This window comes from Psilocybe cubensis, chromosome 3 (genome assembly GCF_017499595.1).
Source record: "Psilocybe cubensis strain MGC-MH-2018 chromosome 3, whole genome shotgun sequence".
NCBI lineage: Eukaryota > Fungi > Basidiomycota > Agaricomycetes > Agaricales > Agrocybaceae > Psilocybe > Psilocybe cubensis.
Window position 1 is genome coordinate 2159450 of NC_063001.1, and position 26957 is coordinate 2186406.

At 47.4% G+C, this 26957-nt stretch overlaps 5 protein-coding genes across 5 annotated transcripts; 4 read left to right on the top strand and 1 right to left on the bottom strand.

Annotated features, from left to right (window-relative positions):
- Positions 1 to 1883: 1883 nt before the first annotated feature.
- Positions 1884 to 3208, top strand: JR316_0003491 (uncharacterized protein; the record flags this gene model as incomplete). Its single annotated transcript, XM_047889263.1, has 6 exons — positions 1884 to 2015; positions 2075 to 2242; positions 2300 to 2635; positions 2820 to 2900; positions 2980 to 3063; positions 3116 to 3208. The coding sequence occupies 6 exons, from the start codon at positions 1884 to 1886 to the stop codon at positions 3206 to 3208; spliced, it is 894 nt and encodes a 297-aa protein (XP_047751637.1).
- A 379-nt stretch (positions 3209 to 3587) lies between these two features.
- Positions 3588 to 6674, bottom strand: JR316_0003492 (Transcription elongation factor SPT5; the record flags this gene model as incomplete). Its single annotated transcript, XM_047889264.1, has 6 exons — positions 3588 to 4395; positions 4444 to 4748; positions 4815 to 6146; positions 6196 to 6516; positions 6566 to 6607; positions 6666 to 6674. 6 exons carry the CDS (start codon positions 6672 to 6674, stop codon positions 3588 to 3590), a joined length of 2817 nt encoding a protein of 938 aa, XP_047751638.1.
- A 4884-nt stretch (positions 6675 to 11558) lies between these two features.
- On the top strand, positions 11559 to 17286 carry JR316_0003493 (uncharacterized protein; the record flags this gene model as incomplete). Its single annotated transcript, XM_047889265.1, has 8 exons — positions 11559 to 11888; positions 11945 to 12100; positions 12126 to 12305; positions 12363 to 15329; positions 15382 to 15495; positions 15732 to 16334; positions 16423 to 16836; positions 16891 to 17286. 8 exons carry the CDS (start codon positions 11559 to 11561, stop codon positions 17284 to 17286), a joined length of 5160 nt encoding a protein of 1719 aa, XP_047751639.1.
- Positions 17287 to 24664: 7378 nt separating this feature from the next.
- Positions 24665 to 25253, top strand: JR316_0003494 (uncharacterized protein; the record flags this gene model as incomplete). Its single annotated transcript, XM_047889266.1, has 2 exons — positions 24665 to 24929; positions 24961 to 25253. The coding sequence occupies 2 exons, from the start codon at positions 24665 to 24667 to the stop codon at positions 25251 to 25253; spliced, it is 558 nt and encodes a 185-aa protein (XP_047751640.1).
- A 358-nt stretch (positions 25254 to 25611) lies between these two features.
- Positions 25612 to 26902, top strand: JR316_0003495 (uncharacterized protein; the record flags this gene model as incomplete). The annotated part of the gene is made up of 2 exons (XM_047889267.1): positions 25612 to 25673; positions 26251 to 26902. 2 exons carry the CDS (start codon positions 25612 to 25614, stop codon positions 26900 to 26902), a joined length of 714 nt encoding a protein of 237 aa, XP_047751641.1.
- Positions 26903 to 26957: the final 55 nt, after the last annotated feature.

Consider the following 26957-nt stretch of genomic DNA (forward strand, 5'->3'; position numbering starts at 1 on the left):
GTTTGCTGCTTCTAGACTGGGTTCATTGGGACCCGGAATAATACCCGCGAGAAAGATGTTTTCAGGTTGATATCGAGTAGTTATGGGAAGGTTGAGGCATGTTAATGCGATAACTCCAATTGAAATCTTCTTTCCAGCCGTAAGATTACGCAAAGGATTAAAGAAATCAAAGCCGAGTGAAAATAGATAACGTCCAGTAGTTTCATTTCCGGATACACCGAAAAATTTCTTATCGCATCCCTTGAAGTTACGGATGCTGGAAGACTGAAAAATATCGTCCATGCGCCCATTTTCTTGAACAGGTTCGAACGTTTTCTTCCAAGCACCGTCCATTGCTTCCTCGTATCCTCGACGCGATAACATGCCACCAAGCCAGTCCTGGAAATCGAATGATAGGAAGGGTTTGATGGGTACATTAATGGTCTTATTGCTGTATCTCTTTGGCCGGACAAGAAGTTCCCCACAACGATTACCGAACTTCCGGGCATTGCATCGTTCGCGATAGGTAGAAATATCGTCCTCTAGGGTTGGCTTGTAGATTTCATTGCACTTTGGACAAGCGGCATACACGATGAACTTCGAATCAATGTCAAAACGCTTGATTGCCGCTCGAACGTCTAGAGGAAACGAACGAAGAACTTGCTCGAGCCAACGAGGAAGGATTTTGTCGACAAAGATAGCCTCTCCCGTTCTTTGAGCGATATATTCGCACATGGAAAAGACAAAATAGCATCCACGTCGAGGAAACCTCAATATAGCGTAGCAAGAAACAACCATAAGGTTGATCATCTGCATCGCGTCAATTATCCATGGGGGTAGCCAAGGCATACTGTATGCATAGGGAAGGAAGGGAAGGAAGTGGTGCCCTAGGGTCGATAGTTGATAAATAGTTCATCGAATACAAAGTGAAAAATAAACATGCTCGCTCACTTGAATCGTATAAATTAGGTACGCTATCCTGAATAGAAACTCGCTGGCGAGATCTCTTCGTTTGCCTCTCCTTCCATGTTGCCTCTACACGGTCTACATCTTCATTAAGTCGCTCGATATTTTGGTGTGCATCATGTCGCAAAGATTTGATCGAGGCTTCCTTGCGCAAAGGACCGGATTTCGTAAAGTCTAAATCTCTCGATGCGTTGGAATTAAGAGCTCGTACTTCATGGCAAAGTTGAATTGCCTTATCAATTTCCCCATTGCTGAAATATTTCTCTCCTGAGATGTCAATGGTGTTGATTTGTTGGGCACGAAGTCTGGTATTGTCTAGAATATCTGCAATCAGAGCCACGATTTTTTTCTTCTGTTCGTGCTTGTACTGCACTTCCTTTTCCTTGATCGTCTCGGTGTCCGGGTCCTGAACAGATAAAAGTTGCATTGCTTTCTCCAAGGTGGTTTCGACCTTCTCCATGGCCCTTTGCTGCTCAAGGATCGCCCGTGATTCAAGATTCCTCTTCATCTGACCCACGCTTTCCTCGTGTTGGTGCTTTTTATATGTAGATGGCGACAATTGAACACCTGGCTGTCCTGTGACAGGATCGCGTTTCGCGCCGCACCCATGCACAGTGCACAGGCAAAACTTGGCTTTCCAAACCGGCATAGGTCTGTCGAATCAACCAGAATATCGATATCGATGTGGTAACGGTTAAGCAATGATAAGAGAAATTTTACCACATGAGAAATTATTATGCGATCACGCAGCTGCAGCTGCAGCGGAGGCAATGACCCGGAGGAACTCGATAAGGTGATGTCGCCGAAACGCCGAGGCATAACAAAGGGACTGAGCGATGAAAGACTAGCGTTTTCTTTTAAAGCGCTTGTTCAGGAACTTTCTTCATTACCCTCACCCAAACACCCAGCACAACTGAGTCTAGTCGTCCAACTAAACTATGTCTCAACCTTCCAGGAGTCGTAGTAACAGCAAATCATCCGTAACAGGGGCTACCCCAATATATACCGCGATGCTTTCCCGCGAACACTATATAAAGGCTGTTAGCGCGAGATCAAGAAAGAACGCAGGGGTAAGTTGTCTAAGGATTGATTGAGGCGCATTTTTCAATGATACATTACCTTCTGTTAGAAGTCTGCTTCGAGGCAACGCCGGTCTCCTGAAGCAGGGGACGCTAGCATGGTGGCAGGGCCATCGAGATTCCAGGAAGTTGATGATGACGACATGGACCAATCCTTTGAATCCAATTCAACTGCGTTAGTCACCAACACCTTGACGTCCAACAAAACCCAGGCTGCGGTGCGCTTGAGTATAATGATTTATGTATTTCAATCTGACAGTACATACTTTCACCAGGGGAGTATTCAAAGGGCCTACACGGCCCCAATGGTCTCGTCCTTTGCCGAGAACCGTGAGGTTTCCACCGAAGGTCCATCGACAGAGATTGCGAATGTGTCGGTGGATGCTGGGAGAGACAATCTTATGACCAGACGTCCTCCTATACAGGTGGCCAACGTGAATGCTATATTAGCCATACTCCCAGGCCGGAATGAATTGTTTCCCGCCGTTCAACATAACCGATCTATTGCCAATGGATCGTATGCAGCATCCACCAATGTCCAGAATGATCGAGGCATAACCAATCAACAAAGCGGAGTGGATGCTGGGATAGACCAAGTGATCATTAGTCAAGTACGCCACGATCATACGCCGTCGACTTTAGCACTAATCAACTACTTTCGATGAACAGGATGAATATGACAGGCTGAAGTCCACTTCAAATGCTGCAAGGTTGAGAAGTGATGATATAATAGCGACCGTAAGAATAATGAAATGATTCATAAGGAGGCGACTTACATCTGCATCCATTTTCCAGGTTAGAGAAGTTCAAGCCGACAGGGAGCGCATTGCCGCCCTTGAGCGAGGTCTAACCGAGCAGGGAGAGACGTTTAAATGGGTTAGTTTGGTTTCTTCCCTCACATAACCTTATGACGTTTATCCGAGACCGTCACACTTTTTAAACAATTATATTATAGGAAATTGACAAAGCGAGCAAGATGTATACTGAGCTCTTGAAGGAGAAGGTGGCCCAGGAAAACCTGTACCTTGAAACGAAGAGGGTAAATTTACAATATGACCGATATCGATAATGTTAATGACAAATTTAAATAGGAAAATGACAGGTTGAAGGAGCTGGAAGAGACAGTACTTGGATTCGCAAAATGCACAATTTGCTATGAATTTATGGAGCAAATTTGCGTGTAAGCCTTTTCGAGAACTGTGTTTACAGATCAAAGTGACCTCAGAACATTATCACAGCTTTGCTTGTGGTCATGTTTGCTGCAACGATTGCAGGACAAAGCTCGAGTTATTTGACACACTGAGGTGCTGCTTTGTATGCCGCACATTTGTTCCAGATGAACAACCCCTCTCGCGTTACCATCCCCTCAGCCAGATTCTGTCCAATGTAAAGGATAAGGCTAATGCAGAGGGTGTTTAGAGTAATCCTACTCCCTCTGCACGCTGCAGCTTCTGTTCGAGGTGATCATATAAGTATATAGCAAATGAAGAATGTCATGTTTCATACCAGAATTTATATTATCTTCACAAGACGAGGTGATGGTAGAGAAATACCAAAAACAGGTCACAGTATCTTTTTCTTGTACTGGTCTTTTAACTGAGTCATAACATTGGAGTTGAGGTCTCTGTCTTTCTTGGACTCGGGAACTGAACACAGGAAATCCGTGCTGAGTATAAATCGCTCGCCAGTTAAAACGTCTACACGATCTTTAGATCGGGTGACTACAGCGACCAAGACAGTTGGATTATCCGAGGTGCCTTCATGATGAATGCGACGAACGAATTTCCCGCAATGTTCCCCCTTGATAACCACTAGAGGCCCATTGTCATGTATTCGATTTGCATACTTCGGAGTGACCCAAGCGGGGTCCACCATAGTCCATGAACTGTACTTTTTGCACCTGAGTACGAGGTTGTTTGCATCCCAAACCGTTGAGGCGACTAATGTTTTATTGCTGAACTGTCCGCCGTTGACTACCACATTCAGGCTGATGTCCACCAGTTTGGGGTTTAAGAGAACATGTTCGCACACAGAAGAGGAAGTCGTATGACAGTTTGTTTCAGATGAGGAGGAAACAGATGTAGAGACGTCTGATAACGCAAGACTTGTTGGCGAATGAGCAGTTGGGTCAGGTGTCCTTGAGGAGGGGTCCCAAGCTGGAGTGATAGATTGCGGTGTACCGATGGGTGTCCTTGAGGAAGGATCCCAGGCTGGAGTTGCAGTGGGTTCTGAGTACATCGGTGTGCCGCTCGCTGACGCAATCGTTTGCGGTACGCCAGGGAGAACGCGGACGTGCTTCATGGAAGACTTAGGTATAGGACGGAAAAATTTTGGCCCAGGATCAAGGAAAAGAACGAGCTCATTGAACGTCCTTGCGTACAAGTTAGACAGAGGGTACATGCAATGACAACACACTTACGAAAGTTCGACGACATCGTCATAGTCCACAACGATTGTTTGGAACGGTGCAAAGGGATTAAAACGGGTGAGTTGAATAACGAGCTGCAGTCCGGCGTTGTCTGTATGATGAAGGACGTCTTTGATTCGTCCAGTCTCACCCTTGCGTGGGTGAAGATGCTTCTGTATAATGACCTCTAAACCAGTCCATGGGTGTCTTAAAAACTTGGTGTGGACTGGGTCTGACTCCGACAATAATGTCACATCGACAAGAGGTAGGGGCTCAGTAAATGAAGTGTCCAAGAGATTGACGTGTACCGCAAAATGCTGTTGAAAGGTATAGCCACGTTAAGAGAAAAACCGGTGAATATGTCAAGCTGCAAATTTACTCACTTCCACAATCTCAACCTTGTTATCATCTCCTACCCCAGAATTAAACTGGTTAGATGCTGCTGTTGTACTGACCACAGCGCCCTGGTTGTACGACTCCTGAGCTGCTGTTGGTTTTCCTACTCCTGTGACACACGAACTCCCTCCCGGCATCGACATTTCTTCTTCATCTAACGTTGCTGCTGATTCATCCAAAGTTAGAGCGATATCCGAATGCACCATTATACCCCCTGGCATCATTTGCGCTTCTACCGCCGTCCCCAGATCTGTCTCCGCCGAACCTTTTCTCAGATCATCGTTCCCTGTCGGCACGGGATATTGTTCTTTTCCGTTGGTGGGCGTCGAAGATGTTTCAGCATTTGTTTCCACAATGGAAATGCGACCATGCACCGAACTTTTCGTTATTAGTGCATGGTCTCCATGGATTCCAACGACCCAACCTCTGTGATCGAAATAGGGGCCGCTCACAACTCGAACGAATTGCCCGATTTTTGGTGACTTGAGAATGTCTAGCCATGTTCCCCTAACACTGTAGCGGATTTCACGTTCACCTTCGATTGTTGATTGTTCTGCTTCAACGTCGTATGTGTCCAGCTTTTTCAGCACTGCAGGTTCCCACTTTGCAGACCGATTCGCAACGTCGGGTGTACGAAAAAGAACCTCCTCTTCCAGTCCTAAGCACCATTCCCGAGGACGTGGCATACGCGCTCGCATTATGTCGGGATGATTGGTGCTCCTAAACATGGAGAAGTGGGAATACGGAATATCCATGACGGAATTTGCGATGGAGGTATAGTCGAAATCCTTTTCCAACAGTCCATGGTCAAACTTGAGAAGTCCAAGCGTGTATGATCCATCCGCATTGCGAATAATGGGAGTAGAAATGAGTTTGCGGGCTTCTTCAGGGTCGAAAAGTTTTGCTGGGGGTACTAGTACCGATGACTTTCTCTTTTGTGACTTTGCAGATTGCGAATTTAGCCGAGGAATGAGAAGAACCTGAGCGCCCCAGGAAAAAGTCGCTGAAATCAGTCCAACGTCTCCTTTGTATATGCCTTTCTTAACCAAAACCCAGGTCCCAACCTCAAAATCCTTCTTGACATCCCTCATCGTAAGAAGTTCGTGCTGATGGTTCCGATCCACTATTTCGCGCTTGACTCCAAGGTGGTTACGAAGGATTCCGGGCGTGGACAAGAGCAGATTCACGAGGGCTGGATCCATGATACCTTCAACGTAGATACTTCCGCGTATAGAGCCGCGAGTAAATGCGGAACGAATATGGTGGATCTCCCTTGCGGTCTGGAGAAGGGATAGGACAGCTGCATCCTCAGAGCCGATCTGCAAAAGTTGATAGAAAAATAATCAAGGGATAGGTATTCAGACTTACCCGACATCCAACCCTCCAGAGAGGATAGTCATTCTCAAGCGGAAGACGCGCAATCTTCTCCTGGAGCATGGTTATCCTATCTTCCTCCTCCAAACGTATAACCGGACGTGGTTGACGAGGGCCCTTTGCTTGAGCCTCCAGGCGAGCCAGTAGTTGGTTAAATGAATCCTCCTCGCTGTCATCTTCTGGCCTATGGAACGCCATAGAGCCTATGTGATCTTTCCCGTCCACTTCCGCTCCGTCGTTAATGAAGGCATCTGTAAAGACAGTCAAATCAAGTCTATCGCAACATTCTGAACAGCTCGCCTTCAAGGTCCCGTTCTGCAGACGTAAGCTGCTCATCGTCAGAAAGCTCTCCATCATCAGCTACCTGTGCCTCCGTGTCCAGAAATTGGCGGACGTTCCTCATAACCTAGGGAGAAAAAATCATGAGTATCAAGATGCTTTGAACAGAAATCAAGCAAGCCTACCCGCTTCATCCTTTGGACTGTGTCGTTCGATGGAAATGAACAAATTTAATTAGATGATCAGTTACCACTCTGACTTAGGAATCGGAATCTATATGACGTTGGTGTGCTCAGTAAGTTTTTTTCATCTTCATTACGATGGTGATCTCATTTTCATTTTCCAACTATCCAAATCTATCACTGAACTACGTGTAATAGTACATATTCTCGTTCCGGTTCAACGCCAATGCAGAATCCGTGGCGTATCTTACCTGGAATGACAGCCCCTGAGCAACGAGGAGACAAAACGGTATGGTGGAGAGAAGAAGAAAAAGAGCGTGGGAATGGGTGGGGGGCTGTAGAAATGGCGCAGAAGTTCGATGCCGCAAATGCCGAAACATATCACGTGTTAATGTTCCTCGGGCATCCCGGGTGTGGATGAGGGTTCAAAACATTGAGAGCTGAGCGTCGTGCTGAAACTTATCAATGCGGAAGCGCTCATGTGAACACTTAAGCTCGTATCCTGTTAAAAATGCATGGTGAAACCTATTGTAGGGAACCTAGACGATGGAGCGACACGAAGTAGTCGGCTCGTCCTGAATGAAAAATTCATAGAAAATGGACATAATAAATTATTGACATGACCGTTGAGACAACTCATCCAGAATAAAATTTAGGGGCAGAACCAAGGGGCACACCGTTAGTTCCATCAAAAACCAAGGCACAAGTTATGTATGGCGTACCCAGGTCTATGCTACCGCGAAACTAAGTATTTCGTTGCTTGCATATTCAAAAGTACGTACTACAGTTTACAAACAGTGGGAAATCAGCTACTCTACAAGAGTCTCAGGTGTTTGTATTTCCGAAGGAAAATAAGCACATTCAAATAATCTTGTAGTGAGCGGCGACCTTAGCATTTTGTGAGCCCAATAATTCGAGTATCAACGGTAGATATATTTGCGTGGAAAACGGTAAAAACAGACGAGGCCGTACTTCCAAGGACCCGCAGAAATAAGTTAAGGAGAACATCCTGGTTCATTGATCCAATCATGTAGATAGGGTCACCATGACACTGTAATAGAAGAAGCGCGGTTGTAAAAATACAGGGCCAAGTCCTCAATAACGAATATGTGAAACATACAAATTAGGCACCTCGTCGTCGAAGTCGACAGATTTGCGGGCCACGTTGCGGTGTCTACCACAACCTTTGCGATAATAAACATGGATAAGCTCGTACAGTTAGTGAGCAATGCAGAGCGGTGATGAAGCTCTACACATAATATGTCACTGAACATCTCGTGTTCGGGAGAGTAAATTCGGCTTACAGTACGTGTAAAACAATACCTCACGGCGATTCGAGTTCGAGGGTGAAGTGGGCGCTGGGCAATGGCCGTGTTAGATTGTTGAACGAGATTTTAAACCACCCACTGGCAGGACAAAATGGGGTTGGAAAGTCACCGAAGATTATTATATCAAGTAGAGCTTGGGTTAATAAATTTAGTATATCAATTGCAGATATTGATGAAGCGACATACTTCATAGATTGAAGAGAATTATTAGACGGGAACATCTCGCGTGTTCGAGAGAGTAAATTTGGCTTACAGTACGTGTAAAACAATTGAGACTGGTGCCGCTCGAATACCTGATAGAAAAAAGACGGAGCCAATCTATAGTTGCATAAGCAGGAGACTCGACGGGAGCCATGTGCAAATCCTGTATATTCCAAGTCCCGATATCGTGAAATCCAAATTAAAACGGCAACCTGCAAAGAGGGTACCTCGCAGACCGGGTGCTTACAGTAGGCAGCGTCGTACAAAACATAAAGTTATGGCAGCATTCAACGTTCAATTCTTGAATGTAGGTGGGTGCGTCGTTGAATAAGTGAGGTCTGTAAAGCAATGAGGCGGCACATGTGCTGTAGAATATGTTTCCTGCACTGATAGCAAAGATGATTCCTCACCTATGTTTGTGACGCTCGAATACGGGTCTGGCAGGCGAAGAGGCGGCGGGTGTGCTGTAGAAGGTGTTCTTGGCTTGTGTTTCCTGCCTGATAGTAATAAAAATACGATTCGCACCTATGTTTCTGCGTAATTCACTATCCAAATGAATTGTAGTTCCTCCTCGTTCTGTGTCGCTCACCCGACTATTTCCTCTGCCCTTCCAAGCCGGGTCTATGTCACTTGAACTAAAATTGTATTACTAGAGTACGCAGCTAGCTAAGTTTATGGTATTAGAGTCTACACTAAAGTGCTACTACTACAGTAAGCTCGTATGCGAACCATCTCTACGTACGACGTGCTTCATAGGAGTGAGTGTTGAGAGAGAGGTGGAAAGGCGTCACACCGTCACAAAATCGCCATGATACAGGACAGAAGTTTGATGCCGCTGATGCCGTGCCACCAATCACGCGCATCACCAATTTGGCGACGGCATGAGCGGCATCGAACTTCTGCGGTACTTGTTGGCGTGCTGGCCATATTCTCACGCTTTCTTCTTCTTCTGTTCCAACCATGCTCATCTAGCGGGTGAAGTAGCACATATAGACCGAGTAGCGCTGCTATCCATGTAGGCAGTCTAGCGTAGTGTACCATGTAAATAATACAAATACTACTACAGGGAGCGAAATGGGGACCGAATGATATTGTGCGTGAGGTGTAATCGAAGTGCCAACACAGATGTTAAGCACGTATGAGATCTCTACGCTCGCCGTAAGTAACACAATTTTCTGCACAGTGTTGTATATTGGGTCAGTCATTCAGCGCAGATACAGGTCAGCGAACAAGACATCGCAAAAGTTTCGAAGCATGTCTGGTAAGTCGCAACTCCAGTGTACCCGCCGTTTGCTAACCATGCGATTAGACGCACACGATTCTCACTCAAGTCGTTCGTTTCACCATTTCCTTCCTCTTGTTCTACACAGGTATGTTTCGTTCTGTCTACCTAATTTTCTGTAGTAACTTACATAGTATAGCCCATCTCCTATCCCGAACACCAACGATCCGCACTATGCGCTATTAAGCAAACAAGATCCCGGACTTGTCATCGTTCGGATACCGGTGTTCCTTCCAACTCAACTCCACAACCCCTTTCGCACGGATAGGGCCCTCTGGATGGGAATAGGTTATCAGAATTGCATTGCATGATGTGTAGAGCGCGTATACGCAGACGTATGACTGGGTAAGTCTGTTTACGTCGCATGTCCCATGGCATTCGCTGATATACCTGACAGACCCTGATTCCCATATCCTCCATGCACATTGCGCAGGTGGATGACATTCGCATCCTTCTCTCTGTGCAGAACGAGCATCGCTGAGAGTGCACGATAAAATACCAATCAAGTAAGTAGCAGGTTCACTTACCTTGACGCTTCCACTGATTTGCCACATCCAAACTTTGGCTAGCAAGTCGTCGAACCTGGATGGCCAGCGAGGGGTCCATCGTCGCCCGACACGAACGCATGTACTTCAGTCGTGGAGACGTGTAGGCTCGAGCGGGAAACTGGGGCAACATTAATGTACGTGGCTGAACGAAGACGGCTGCGCACAGTACTCACTCCTCACACAGAGTTGCAACGCCCGTCCTTTGCTGTGTCCTCTCCATTCCATCGGTTGCATCAACGTTTTAGGGCAAACCATGACATATACAGAAGGTCATCATTTCGCGAGAGTACGTTTTTCGTCTTCTGTCTCTCTTTCTTAAGCACCAGGTTTTGATCTACAACTTCTCCTTAGCACGCTATACTTACGCCCGAGATACTAGCCATCATCCGCAAGGGCGGGCCCTCCGCAGAATGGACATCTGGAGGGTGAAGTACCACATACAGACCGAAAAAGCGCAGCAATAGTCTACTGTAGCGTACAACGTAAACAACAGTACTACGGGGGACTTTTCTGCTATGAAATGACGACCGAATGCTATCGTGCAAGTGTGACCAAAGATAACACGAAGTCTACTAACGCAGACAGTCTTTGTGCACCGCTGGTCTGTGGATTCGTTGTCGGTGCTTTCATGCAGGCTAATGCTTTACAAAAAACAGGTTTTTCGGGATTTTGAATGGCCTGGTTTGATTCACTGATTGAATGAAACTAGGGGTTGTTAGTGTCGTCAAACTTCATATTGGCATCCGGCCTCACCTTTTGGTCGCAAAATCAGCTAAAATTCTGTCGCGCCCCCCGAGGTTTACCAATTCTTGGTGTTTTCCTTTCTTAAAGACGACAATATCACCCTTCCAATTGCGCACTCTCCATCTCCGAATGCTTCTGTTAGGGGGGAGCCTGCAATGGTTCTTGACAAAGACATGAAACTGCGCAATCTTCCCTCTATTCGAAATTGAAACAATAGCATCGTGGATGTATGGCTGCAGGCGTTTCCCTCCCATGACCAGGTCGAGACGGGGGCTTCTGCCGCTTGTGTTCTGAAGGGTGTGTATCGCTTTGTTCACGGGTCTTTCTGCGTGCGCGCCATAGTAGCGCGCTCTTAATGATAGCGAGGTGTCCTGGAATCCTTAAGAAGAACGTCAAGTATCCTCGCGAAATTGCTCACCCTAGTCCGTGGGATATATTTAGCAAGTGCAGAAACCATAGTTTGGCGGGACTGAATGACGGTAGAGGGTGAATGTGGGTGTATAGGGTTGAAAGAGAGGTTGAAGGTACAGGACCAGTGAGTTTTAACATAATCATTCACGACGCCTTTGATACAAAGAAGTTGTTTGGCCCAGGTTTCCATCAAAAGCACTCGAATGGGCATGCGCTCGCTTCCTTCAATCCGCGCCGGTTCGGCGCGGCGCATTTAACAAAGGAAGATACGGTGTGTTCACTTGCTCGTCCTTTGACAAAGAACCTGGCATGGCTTATACTTGATCGTCAGTATTTCCATCTTGTAAGAGCGCCACTCCCAATCATCACACCAGATCCAAGCATGGACGACGCTTCGATGGAAAATCTCTCTCTGCCGGGAGCCTTCAACAGCTCCCCTACAGAGCAAATGGATATCACCTCCAGCGACGACGTCACCCGCAATCATCCAGGACCGTCCCAGACTCCCCAATCCCCTACAGAGCAAATGGATATCACCTCCAGCGACGACGACGCCCGCAATCATCCAGGACCGTCCCAGACTCCCCAATTACAGTCCCAGATTCTCAAACCACAAGAATCGGGCAAGCGAAAAAGGAGTGATCATGAAGAGATATCGTCGAGAAAGTTAATTGCAGTCGAGCCTGAGTATCTTCAAGAACTCGAGTTCGCGGTAACTCACTTCAATTGCCGTCTCAAATTTTAACTCAACATACCGTTGTATTCAAGGTTGATGAGTTGACTAAGAAGCTCAAATCGAAGGATAAAGAAATAAAGCGCCTTCAGAGCATAGAGCCGAGCGTCAACGATTTGAAAGATGCTGAAATTCGACACCTTCGCGTTGTAGAGCAAAAGGTTGAGACTTTGATTATTGGAAAGATATATGTACTAATAGTAATGTATCATCCAGATATCCAAAGAGAAATCGGCGTCTGATGGGGCATATAAGACCTTACAATCCCAATTCGAAGACTATAAACGAGTACGTTTCCCAGGCTTCATGTTATCGTACCTGCGTTTAAGCATCGAACAGGACGTGGATCGCCAACATAAAGAAGCATCCCGTGCTAAAGAGCACGAAATGTCTGAGGTATGTAGTCTACCAAAAATCAGAAGCATCAGCCTCTCATTGCTAGCTGTTTTCAAGCTGGAAGCAAAGTTCAAACAACAAATCGAAGAACTCCAAATTCATCATGACCGTACGGTGGAGGAATTAAACAAAAAGGTTGAATCCCAGTCTCTTCAGATTTCATCTCTGGTGGAAGACAGTCTTGAAGAATCAGAAACTGCGAAAATATTGCTAAATGAACCCGATGGAGAGGGGTCCAATATCTTGGAAGAGGACATGTCCCATATCAAGGAGCTCGAGGATTCGAATATGGCGTTTACGGAGCGAATAACTGCTTATGAGGCTCAGATAGCGAAGCTCAATGCTGATTTGGAGGAGCAGAAGGCGGAGTCGTCAAAGCTAACGCGTGCTGTTCAGGAGCTTGAGGGACAGTCTGTCGATGGTATCAGCAAGCAGGAGCGTATCACGGAACTTGAAGCTCTTGTGAGGGCGAAGACGACCGAACTTGAAGAGTTGAAGCACTCTACCTCTCACGCCCAAGACCTTGAAAATCGCATCAACGAACTACAGGGTTCTCTCCAGGAGTCTGACAGCGAAAGGGAGAAATTGATTCAAGCACAACAAGTATCAAGCCATCGCGAGAATGTTTTAGCTTCAGAACTCCAAACTGTGCGCGAAAAGCGCAGTGAGCAAATTAAAACGCTTACTGCCCAAGTGCGACTCCTCGAAAACGAATTGTCCGGAAATCAAACTGCACTTAAAGATCAAGGTCAGGAGCTGGAGAGACTGCGCGCGGCGTCTACCCAGCGTAGGACCGCTGACGAGGCTGAGATAGCGAAGCTCAATGCTGATTTGAAGGCGCTCAAGGATTCGCAACAGTCATCCGCTGATCGTGGTGCCTTGGACGCCGACCACATTCAAAAGCTTGAAGCTCAGTTGACGGCACAGACAAATAGGGTTCAACAGCTCGAGATAATGAACGCAGCCTCTATCGAGAATGCGTCTGCTTACGAGACTCGTGTAAAACAACTTGAGTCTGATTTGGAGGCGCAGAAGGCGGAGTCGTCAAAGCTGACGCGTGCTGTTCAGGAGCTTGAGGGACAGTCTGTCGATGGTATCAGCAAGCAGGAGCGTATCACGGAACTTGAAGCTCTTGTGAGGGCGAAGACGACCGAACTTGAAGAGTTGAAGCACTCTACCTCTCACGCCCAAGACCTTGAAAATCGCATCAACGAACTACAGGGTTGTCTCCAGGAGTCTGACAGCGAAAGGGAGAAATTGATTCAAGCACAACAAGTATCAAGCCATCGCGAGAATGTTTTGGCTTCAGAACTCCAAACTATGCGCGAAAAGCGCAGTGAGCAAATTAAAACGCTTACTGCCCAAGTGCGACTCCTCGAAAACGAATTGTCCGGAAATCAAACTGCACTTAAAGATCAAGGTCAGGAGCTGGAGAGACTGCGCGCGGCGTCTACCCAGCGTAGGACCGCTGACGAGGCTGAGATAGCGAAGCTCAATGCTGATTTGAAGGCGCTCAAGGATTCGCAACAGTCATCCGCTGATCGTGGTGCCTTGGACGCCGACCACATTCAAAAGCTTGAAGCTCAGTTGACGGCACAGACAAATAGGGTTCAACAGCTCGAGATAATGAACGCAGCCTCTATCGAGAATGCGTCTGCTTACGAGACTCGTGTAAAACAACTTGAGTCTGATTTGGAGGCGCAGAAGGCGGAGTCGTCAAAGCTGACGCGTGCTGTTCAGGAGCTTGAGGGACAGTCTGTCGATGGTATCAGCAAGCAGGAGCGTATCACGGAACTTGAAGCTCTTGTGAGGGCGAAGACGACCGAACTTGAAGAGTTGAAGCACTCTACCTCTCACGCCCAAGACCTTGAAAATCGCATCAACGAACTACAGGCTCGTCTTGGGGAGTTCGAAAGAGAACGGGAGGGACAGTCTATTGATGGTATCAGCAAGCAGGAGCGTATCACGGAACTTGAAGCTCTTGTGAGGGCGAAGACGACCGAACTTGAAGAGTTGAAGCATTCTACCTCTCACGCCCAAGACCTTGAAAATCGCATCAACGAACTACAGGCTCGTCTCCAGGAGTCTGACAGCGAAAGGGAGAAATTGATTCAAGCACAACAATCATCAAGCCATCGCGAGAATGTTTTAGCTTCAGAACTCCAAACTGTGCGCGAAAAGCGCAGTGAGCAAATTAAAACGCTTACTGCCCAAGTGCGACTCCTCGAAAACGAATTGTCCGGAAATCAAACTGCACTTAAAGATCAAGGTCAGGAGCTGGAGAGACTGCGCGCGGCGTCTACCCAGCGTAGGACCGCTGACGAGGCTGAGATAGCGAAGCTCAATGCTGATTTGAAGGATCAGAAGGCGGAGTCGTCAAGGCTAACGCGTGCTGTTCAGGAGCTTGAGGGACAGTTAACTGATGGTATCGACAGAGAGAACCGTATCGTTCAACTCAACAACGATCTAGACGCGAAGACTGCAGAACTGAAGAAGTCCAGGGAGGAGTCAACCTCTCATGCCCAGCAACTTGAAAATCGCATTGGTGACTTACAGGCTCGTCTCCAGGAGTCTGACAGCAAAAGGGAGAAATTGATTCAAGCACAACAATTATCAAGCCATCGCGAGAATGTTTTCGCTTCAGAACTCCAAACTGTGCGTGAAAAGCGCAGTGAGCAAATTAAAACGCTTAACGCACGAGTTCGAGACCTCGAAAAGGAGTTGGAACAAGCCGCGACCAACTCTCGCGATTCACTTAGTAAAGAACGGGAGCGATACCAACAGATGTCCGTTGAGTTTCAAAAACAACAAGCAGCGCTATCTCAAACAACTGAAGATCTCAGTACTGTCAAGGCCGCTCTTGAAAAAGAATTTGAGGACCATGGTAATACCAAGTCACTGTTGGAGCTTTTACAAAGCGACCTTGTGGACTCTCAAAAAGCCATCTCAATTCTTAACAGTCAATTAGAGGCCACCATGGCTGACCACATCGAATTTGGAGAGGAAGCGCAAGATTCGGACTCGGTAATTACTTCTAATTGTATCTTTTGATGTATATTCAATGAAAACTCCATAGGCGATGGACCCGGATGCACCAGAAAGTACTCCGTCGGCGACTGGAAAATCTCAAAAAGCGGCGGGCAAACGTCGTCAAATGTCGATGATGCCGGATACCACCCTATATACGCTTGTAAGACAATTAGCGGTGTTGTAGCTTGGCCACATGTCGCTAACAATGTCCTGCAGATGAATGATATGCCCAAAGAATGGCCACAGCGTTCGCCCTTTTCAAGGTTATCAAAAAAACTACCAGGAAAGTGTTTCCAGCCAACACCGGATATCGTAGGCAGCACACCTGTCTATACGTTTGTAAGATACCGACTACCGCCACTTTATTTGGTATAACTGAAGTCAAATATCCTTTAGATGAACCATAGGAACGGCGACCTGCAGGTAAATATGGAGCCAGAAAATTCAGCAGAACGACCCACCTTTTCAAATTTTTTTAACCAAACGGAATTTACTCCCACTCTCTCTACCTCTGCGAACCGTTCTTCGCCCGTCCGAGACGGTGACCTGGCCTCTTCTTCCAATCCAGGGCCATCAATACCCAACAGATTTTCAAAGCCGGGTCACTATCGAAGAGGTAGAGCTACACATCAATCTCCACCTCCACCTTCCAGTGCTATACCCAGATCTGGTCGAGACGATGTGCGAGGAGTCGAGGCTTCGACAGCCTTCCATGCAGATACTCCGGCAACGGTCGCTGACCCCTCTGTGGTTCCACCTCACTCTGTATTCTCTTCGACGCCTCCTGTCACTCCTGTTCCTCCTGTTGCCTCAGTATCTGCTGCTGAACGTGCTTTTCAAGAAAGAATATTGAATACGCTAAGCACTCTGTCGAGTGATGTGAGAGGCGTCGTTTCGGACGTGCAAGAACTTCGGTCTAATGCAAATACACAACCTGCAACCCCTCGTAGGAGGATTCCAAACAGGAAACCTTACTCTCCTTACAAGCAAGCTGGTCCTGTTCGTCCCCGCTCAGCGGACAGAGTTCTTATTCTAGTAGTATTCTTTTCGCCTCCACATCATCCATTGACTGAATATGATTTTTTAGAATGCCAGCCGGCAGTTACAACAATATCTCCTCGGAATATCCGAAGATGACGACATCTTCATAATGGATTCCATTCACATTGCATCACCAGCCGAAGTAGATAAGTTCGAGAATTCGCTACGAGACCCCCCACCATTGGAACCTCTTCAACTTCACTTCGACCAAGTGAAAGTGAAATGGAACGCTTATCTTGCGGACCTCTTTGCTGAACAGTTCTTGCGATTACACAGCAATCTTAATGCTACTGCCGATCAAATCAAGGAACACTTCATGGCAAGAGTGCAAATGTTTCGTGAGAAATTGATTTCCATCGTTCCAAGGCCAGGAGAAACCAGCGAACAATGTTTCGATCGCGTAAGGGAGGAACGTCTAAATGCCAATCGCAGGAAGCGGCGCCGCACTAGGCAACGTAATGTATGTCAATATCTGTTTCCTTACACTTACACAATTTCTTTGCTAATGTCGGAGAAGTTGTATGTGGACCGTTATAGTAACTGCATAGATGCCGGTCGTCATGATATTGCAGATGTCGTCTTGACACTTGGCGAAGATGGAATGAGCGAAGACGAAACAGACGGAGAAGATTCCACAGTCGTCCTTTTGACGCAATGGCGCAACCCAAAGCTCCTGACTCCATTAAAGATCGCTGATAGCCTGCGACCGGCTACAAGCGTCAATGGAACCAGACGACCAGGTAGCCGACCCCTTAAACGCAGAAGACTACAATCCGCACGGGAAGGTTATCAACCAGCTCCAGATCAGCGTCCAGAAAATTATTACTATTCTTCTTGGCGGGCCTGCTTATCTCGTTATGATATAGCGCTCTTGAAAATGAAAGATGCAAAACCATTTTTCGGGGAGTAGGCGTAGAATCACTTTTTTAAATCAACTCGGATATTTCCTGTCACAAAGATTCTAGCTGTTAATCTCATGCTTCTATGTATGTACAAAGATATATTCACAATGCATCGCACGTTATTCAGTCCTTCGTCCAAAATGCGGTTAAACCAGAAAGATCTCCGCTTTCATAAGGACAGCCAGACAAACGGCTTCAACGGTTAATAATTGACTTTACGCTTATGTAGTCCGCGCGATACTCAGAAATATAATTGACCTGGAAAATGGGAATTACAGGGGGAAGATCATATTAACTAGCAAATGCGCAAACGACATCTATTTTTACATGCCAACTCTTAGGCTAGGATGGGCATTGCTCTCAACATCAAGGATCACAGTAGGTAAGCGTGCAGGCAGCATGCAAAGATCACTAAATAATAAATCAATAAGGGTTGCATCAGTTGTCTGCTCTGGGGTGTATCTTTTCTACGGAAATGGTGCTAGAACCAAATGGGATCGACCTGTAATAGGAAATGCACCGTTCTTGAGACAGATTGAAGGTCCTTCAAATATAACCAGGGCGTTGGTTATGGTAACGCATAGACTGAATAAAGAGGGGCTCACAATCTATAATCGCAGACTTGAATTCTGTCCTTGCCCGAAATTGGACTCGAAATAGCGTGCTAAGGAGAAGTTGTAGATCAAAACCTGGTGCTTAAGAAAGAGAGACAGAAGACGAAAAACGTACTCTCGCGAAATGATGACCTTCTGTATATGTCATGGTTTGCCCTAAAACGTTGATGCAACCGATGGAATGGAGAGGACACAGCAAAGGACGGGCGTTGCAACTCTGTGTGAGGAGTGAGTACTGTGCGCAGCCGTCTTCGTTCAGCCACGTACATTAATGTTGCCCCAGTTTCCCGCTCGAGCCTACACGTCTCCACGACTGAAGTACATGCGTTCGTGTCGGGCGACGATGGACCCCTCGCTGGCCATCCAGGTTCGACGACTTGCTAGCCAAAGTTTGGATGTGGCAAATCAGTGGAAGCGTCAAGGTAAGTGAACCTGCTACTTACTTGATTGGTATTTTATCGTGCACTCTCAGCGATGCTCGTTCTGCACAGAGAGAAGGATGCGAATGTCATCCACCTGCGCAATGTGCATGGAGGATATGGGAATCAGGGTCTGTCAGGTATATCAGCGAATGCCATGGGACATGCGACGTAAACAGACTTACCCAGTCATACGTCTGCGTATACGCGCTCTACACATCATGCAATGCAATTCTGATAACCTATTCCCATCCAGAGGGCCCTATCCGTGCGAAAGGGGTTGTGGAGTTGAGTTGGAAGGAACACCGGTATCCGAACGATGACAAGTCCGGGATCTTGTTTGCTTAATAGCGCATAGTGCGGATCGTTGGTGTTCGGGATAGGAGATGGGCTATACTATGTAAGTTACTACAGAAAATTAGGTAGACAGAACGAAACATACCTGTGTAGAACAAGAGGAAGGAAATGGTGAAACGAACGACTTGAGTGAGAATCGTGTGCGTCTAATCGCATGGTTAGCAAACGGCGGGTACACTGGAGTTGCGACTTACCAGACATGCTTCAAAACTTTTGCGATGTCTTGTTCGCTGACCTGTATCTGCGCTGAATGACTGACCCAATATACAACACTGTGCAGAAAATTGTGTTACTTACGGCGAGCGTAGAGATCTCATACGTGCTTAACATCTGTGTTGGCACTTCGATTACACCTCACGCACAATATCATTCGGTCCCCATTTCGCTCCCTGTAGTAGTATTTGTATTATTTACATGGTACACTACGCTAGACTGCCTACATGGATAGCAGCGCTACTCGGTCTATATGTGCTACTTCACCCGCTAGATGAGCATGGTTGGAACAGAAGAAGAAGAAAGCGTGAGAATATGGCCAGCACGCCAACAAGTACCGCAGAAGTTCGATGCCGCTCATGCCGTCGCCAAATTGGTGATGCGCGTGATTGGTGGCACGGCATCAGCGGCATCAAACTTCTGTCCTGTATCATGGCGATTTTGTGACGGTGTGACGCCTTTCATCCTGTCCCTCAAATGCGGCGCGTTGTATCGTATGTAAATTGGTTAAATGATGGACACAATTCATGTGCTAGTATTATACGGAAGCGTAGGTCAGAACTGTATTTGCTATCAGCGGAGAGAAAATAGTGTTTCCATTCATGATACGTTATTGATCCATCCACCGAAAATGAGTTTAAAATAGAAAATGAAGTCTGGTAGATAAGTCCCCGCTTTCATACCGTATTGAATCTTCCAGCATCCCATCCAAATAATCGACTTCAAAATATCCAGGCATATGACCCCGCGTACACTTAGGAGTTCCCCCAGATTTTCCAGCCGACGGACTCGCATTTCCCTTTTCTTTGAACGAAAAGAGCACATTCTTTAACGCATCCTTGACCTACGAGAATGTTCGTCACGATACTTGTAAGGACAATCAAGAAAAACACTTACAGCGAGGTATGGCCAAAATATTAATGAGTGATCCACCTCCAAGTGTTCTCCCTGTTGCGAAAGAAACCGCGAGCGTCGGATGAACTTGATTTCTTCCGGAGGGTTTCGCGGAACACATAGGGGTGAGAGCTGAGAAAGTCGAAATTCGATTCTCGGAGTGATGAGTGGAAGTGGCGCTTTATTGAACATTTTTGCTATGAGAGGTGCCACAACTGGGTTTGGGGCAGTCTGTAAGTTGCGATGGAGGTGTATGCAATCAAGGATTCACGACGCTTTATAAGAAGCAAGAACAAAGGCAATCTCCGCGACAAAATATCCTGACCAATCTTGACAAAGGTATTAACTAAATGAGCGCTTTATTCGCTCAACACCCATCTGAACATAGAAAATGACCTACCAATGAGATATATAGAAGCTAGAGAAGGTCATGTATTTCTACATACCCACACTTACCCCGGAATGCGAGATTTTGGGAAGGTGATTTCATGATTTCAACTGGCGGAGATCATCAATGATCAATGGGATAATATATAGTTTTAATATCCACTGTCGGTCATACCGCCATAACAACGTTTATCGTCATTATGACGGCGCCAAAGGGCGTGATTACGTGGCTGCATGAGCGACATTGGAATTGTTTGCTATGTCAAAGCGCTCCTGCGACAATGCCATCTTTATCCCCTTTCCCATAACTCTTCGACAAAGAGAAACAAGATAAGATGGATCTTTGTTCAGAAAACATTTAAAAGGTCGATAGGTTAATATGTACTCAGTACGATATTTCCTGCTGTAAGAAACTTCATGATGCCCGTGACGAGGGAAGGCCACGATGTAATTCTGAAGCATATCGTCATCGTTTCGTGGCTGATCCGTACTAATCATTCCTACAGGTCGATAACCACAGTGATGACAATGACTATCAGAATCAGAAGCAAATGATCGAAGCAAAGTTGAAAGAACTAGTAAGTATTTTAGAACATCATTTTATTAAATCATGACAAAACTTTGCGATGACAGATTTCAATGATGCGGGCTGTATTTTGTGACACCCATGGTAGACGCGAAAACGACGATGAAGACGGAAAAAATAGTGAACAAGACGAGCAAGACGAGGACTTGGATCCTTGGCCGGCGAACAGCAAACGCTCAAGGCGCGTTCAATGGCGGCTGGGGCGCAAAACTAAGCGATCTCGAAGGAATTTCAGGCGCAGAATGAGGGGTGCTTCGCGCTCTCCCAACAAGCTCCGCGGGTCCGACTCCGACTAGTGGGCAGACAACGAGGTATGGGGTTGTGCGCTGGGCAATGGCCGTGTTAGACTGTTGAACGAGATTTTAAACCACCCACTGGCAGGACAAATTGGGGTTGGAAAGTCACCGAAGATTATTATATCAAGTAGAGCTTGGGTTAATAAATTTAGTATATCAATTGCAGATATTGATGAAGCGACATACTTCATAGATTGAAGAGAATTATTAGACGGGAACATCTCGCGTGTTCGAGAGAGTAAATTTGGCTTACAGTACGTGTAAAACAATTGAGACTGGTGCCGCTCGAATACCTGATAGAAAAAAGACGGAGCCAATCTATAGTTGCATAAGCAGGAGACTCGACGGGAGCCATGTGCAAATCCTGTATATTCCAAGTCCCGATATCGTGAAATCCAAATTAAAACGGCAACCTGCAAAGAGGGTACCTCGCAGACCGGGTGCTTACAGTAGGCAGCGTCGTACAAAACATAAAGTTATGGCAGCATTCAACGTTCAATTCTTGAATGTAGGTGGGTGCGTCGTTGAATAAGTGAGGTCTGTAAAGCAATGAGGCGGCACATGTGCTGTAGAATATGTTTCCTGCACTGATAGCAAAGATGATTCCTCACCTATGTTTGTGACGCTCGAATACGGGTCTGGCAGGCGAAGAGGCGGCGGGTGTGCTGTAGAAGGTGTTCTTGGCTTGTGTTTCCTGCCTGATAGTAATAAAAATACGATTCGCACCTATGTTTCTGCGTAATTCACTATCCAAATGAATTGTAGTTCCTCCTCGTTCTGTGTCGCTCACCCGACTATTTCCTCTGCCCTTCCAAGCCGGGTCTATGTCACTTGAACTAAAATTGTATTACTAGAGTACGCAGCTAGCTAAGTTTATGGTATTAGAGTCTACACTAAAGTGCTACTACTACAGTAAGCTCGTATGCGAACCATCTCTACGTACGACGTGCTTCATAGGAGTGAGTGTTGAGAGAGAGGTGGAAAGGCGTCACACCGTCACAAAATCGCCATGATACAGGACAGAAGTTTGATGCCGCTGATGCCGTGCCACCAATCACGCGCATCACCAATTTGGCGACGGCATGAGCGGCATCGAACTTCTGCGGTACTTGTTGGCGTGCTGGCCATATTCTCACGCTTTCTTCTTCTTCTGTTCCAACCATGCTCATCTAGCGGGTGAAGTAGCACATATAGACCGAGTAGCGCTGCTATCCATGTAGGCAGTCTAGCGTAGTGTACCATGTAAATAATACAAATACTACTACAGGGAGCGAAATGGGGACCGAATGATATTGTGCGTGAGGTGTAATCGAAGTGCCAACACAGATGTTAAGCACGTATGAGATCTCTACGCTCGCCGTAAGTAACACAATTTTCTGCACAGTGTTGTATATTGGGTCAGTCATTCAGCGCAGATACAGGTCAGCGAACAAGACATCGCAAAAGTTTCGAAGCATGTCTGGTAAGTCGCAACTCCAGTGTACCCGCCGTTTGCTAACCATGCGATTAGACGCACACGATTCTCACTCAAGTCGTTCGTTTCACCATTTCCTTCCTCTTGTTCTACACAGGTATGTTTCGTTCTGTCTACCTAATTTTCTGTAGTAACTTACATAGTATAGCCCATCTCCTATCCCGAACACTAACGATTCCTACTGACATCTCTGGTTGGCTGCCACTTCACTTAGGCTACTTCTACAACTGTTTCACCTCCGTTTCGCGGCGGAGCGGCACAGAAAAGACGAGAGCATTGTCGTCCATGTGCGTCACCTCGCCAGGCAAAAGTCGTGCCCATCACGACGCAGTTCACTAGGACGCTCAGCGACATCTTTGGCGTGCTCGACTACTTAAGTTGGAGCTTGTTCACCGCTGCCTTCGACGAGGAACGCTCTGATTCTCTAGTGAGGTTGGCGTATGGTCTCCTCAGTGATCTGGCCAAATACTACTCGAACGGACGGCTTAAGCAGCATTCCTGTCCAATTGGCTTACATCAAACTGCGATCTGGAAGTTGTATTCCAGATGATACCATGAACACCATGCCTCGGGCATGCGAGATTTTTCGAGGGTATTTTTTGTATCCTTTCCCTCTTACTTACGACTTAGGCTTAGGGACTGCGGACAGTGACGTTAGACGGGTAATTCGGCGGCTTTTACAACAATTATTTTTCTCCCTGTTGTTCGTATTATAGCTGTTGCTACAATCTGGCTAGGAATATTGCCATGCATAACAGTGTGGACGTCTTTTCCATGGGAGAATCCGCGTACGTACTCATCCGGGATCTCAATCTAATATCCACTTCTGATAGCTTCCTCTATCGATAGAATTCGCTACGAAGCCCCTGGGCCGCCATCCAACAGCATTTTTTCTCCAAGGTTTCTTCACATCCGGCATGGTTAGCGCCCTCGGCAGACATATTCACCGGCCTGATCATCGCATCGCTCATTGTACTCATCTTCGTTGCCGTCTTCCTCCTCCGTGAATGGATGTCGCAGAATGCTCGCCTGGGCGTATTCGAAGAGGAAGAGCTCCCCGATCTGCCCCCCGTTCACGCGCCTCCACCGCAACCACAACTGCAACATCAACCCAGGCTCGTCCGCCATTTTGCGCCGCTCGACCCTGCCAGCCTGAACCTTGAGCGTGGAGGGAACGCGCCGCTTTCAATGAGCGTCAGATCGAGGCTCTACGTATGGAGGCAATGCGTCAGAATCTGGACACAAACATCGCCGTGGACCCCAACAGATGGCGAGCAGACGCCCAAATAGCCGCTCTTAGGGATAGGAAGAAAAAGATGAATGCCAAAAGCTTCAACCCACATCATACGGTACGCGATGAAAACCAGGGAGAAACGGACCAGGAGGATGTACAATTTGAATTAGAGCAAGCGAGGAAGAAAAAATTCAACCAACATGTTACAGTGGCGCAGGACGGGGACGAGCCTGGGTTAGTAAGTCCCAGCGAATCGGACGATACAGAGGATGATGAGGACGATTTCCATGAAGACGATGAAGTCGACAATGAGGGACATGGGCATGGAAACGGGCGTAGACATCGACGTCCACATCCTCTCCGACGGCCTCATTTCGAAGAAGAAAAAGACGACGAAGACGACGAGGAAGACCAGGCAAAGTTGTGCAGTGGGGTGCTACCACCACCACCAACCCCTTTTTGCGGGTTTTCGATTCGACTGTTGACTCTTTGTTTGACTTTGCCTTTCGATCTGAAGCGGGGAGAATGGCGTGGTATACCCACTGCCCACTTACACCTACACCAACACCGTTTATCGACTATCGACCTTCACATTGGCTTTTGGTTTGCCAACCCAGTTTGTGTTCTACGGTTACACCCTACGCCTACACCGACGCTGACACTAGCGCCTCAGCTCATCTTACCTCACACCGACTTGCAGTACGCTCTGAACATCTTACACTGTTACACACCACATATCACACCATAGCATAGCATATCTTACACAACACCCACCAGACAAACTCGAATTCCGACTTATAAACCCAAACCCAAACACGAAATCAAGACGAAATGAAAGCACTAGACACGAACCTGTACACTCCCATCATCTCATCATCTCATCGTGGCGCTTTTGGTTTTCCCCACTGTATGATGTCTGCGTCTACTTTAACCATTCACTTCGTCCCGCCCACACCGACGTCATCGTCGTCGTCTTCATCCGCTGCATCGTCCGCGTCGCTATCCACGCTGCCGACATCGTCGAATCCAACCCCCGCTCGTCGACTCTCACCACCACCACCACCACCACCACCACCACCACCACCACCACCACCACCACCCGCGCCGATCTTTCTATCTCTACCACCACCACCACGGCCGCCGCGCACCTACTCCCATGCACCGACCACCATCACCTGTGATAACAAACACGACACTGCACACACCAGCACCCACACACAACCTCACGCTCATACGCACCGCCGCGGAGCTCATCGAACTCGACGTGAAACTGCGCAGTACGCACCCGGGCCTCAAAATCCCATCGCTGCCCATCGACCCCGCCGGTCTGCCCCTCGCGCAGCAGAAGAAGGGGAAGGAGAAGAAACGAAAGTCGACGTTTTTGAACACGCTTTCGCGGCTGGCGTCGCCTGGGGGTGGCAAGGGGATGGGGATGAGTATGGGCATTGGGATCGGGAAGAAAGGGGGGAATACACCGCTTGTGATGGCTCCTGCCAAGTAGGGCCCGGATCCGTTTGGCTCGTTTGGTGCGATGACGCTTAGTTGGAGTGTTAGTGGGAGTATTGGAGGGGATGTGAATGGGTGGTCTGCCGCGCCGTCCATGACGAATCTAGCGTCGACTGCGTTGTCCACTGACGCGCTTGATAGGGATGGGGTCATCTCGACAGACAGAGAGAAAGAGGACTATTGATCACCCGGAAGGCGAGGACGCTCATGGTCGTGTGGCCGGCGGTATTATCGAAGAGGATGAAATGGAGGTGGAGAATGTTAGCTCGCAACGTCAGCAACATCTGGCAAAGTTGAATAATGCACTCAAAACGACCACCATCATCGGCGGCCTATAGGACGCGCGCGGGTTCATGCGCGTGCGGCTTGATGAGGTGAGGCAGAAGATGGACGCCGAGGAACAGGCGAGGGATGTGTGAGTGTTTTTTTATTTTATTTTTTTATTTCTTTCTTTCTTTCTTTTCTGGTTTTTGGGGTTTTTTGTTTTTGGAGTGTGGTTTTTAGAGAGTATGTTTTTTGGATTGTTTTTTTTGTGGGTTTATTTGGATAGATTTCGGTGGAATGGACAGATTCCAGTTTCGGAGGTTCTCTATTCCATCCATCTTGCAGAGGTACTTTGAACGAGCACGGTTCTGGTTCTTGTTCATGTTGTTGTTTGTTCGAGGGTGTATCCTTCGCCTTCGTCTTCATCTTCGCATAGATCGTTTTGGCCGATGCATGCATGTACGGGTTGATTGATACGGGTGGATAGATGGTTCAGGACGGATAGCAGGATGGATAGAAGAACCGTCGGATGGGCTTTTGCTTTTACTTTTATTTTCTTTGCTTTTATTGTATCCCATTCTTTTTTATCCTATTCTATTCCCATTCTTATCTCTAATTTTCTAAACACAACTAACACCCCTTTTCCTCTTTTCCCTCCCTTCCCCTACACTTATTTAACTTACTACAACCTACAAGCCTCCGCACTCAATTCACCCAAACACACGAAGACATCGCAACATCCTCCTCGCGCTGCTCCCGACGCTCTCGGAGCAGGTGCTGCGCGCGATGGATGTGGATGCGGTGAAGCGGGAGTTGCAGGCACGGTCGCGGGTGGGTAAAGGGAATAGGGAGCAGCAGGTGTTGGGGATTGGGAATGGGAATACACCAGCACAAGCACCGGCGAATAAGAGGAGTGTGTACCCACTTGCACCGTACCCTTCCACTCCACCTCCGCCCCAGCCTCGTCAAACGCCTCCACAACAGGCTCAGGCTCAGCCCCAGCCTCATCAAACGCTTCACGCACCTGCTCACCATCACCCACACCAGCGCCCGCACCGTTCACACTCTCGCCGCCCGCACCCGTGTTCGTGCCGCGCGCCGCGTCGTTGCATTCCGCGTCGTTGTACCCGTTCGCCTGTTTCTTTGCACTCGCCGTACCTTTCGCTTTCAGGGACAGAGTCAGAGTCTATTTCCATCTCGCACGACACGCAGGAGATATCGTCGTCGTTTGTATCGGACAACGGGTCTGTGAGTCGTAGTTGGGTCGTTGAGGGTTCGGGTGAGGGTTCCGAACAAGGAGGTGCAGGGGAGAGAGCGCCATCGCCTGCTTTGAGCTCTGTTTCTGGTGTTTCCCGTTTCGCATTCGAATTCGACGGATGAAGGGGAAGGTGGGGATGAAGATGAAGATGGTACGTCACTTCTCTTTCGTTGTGGG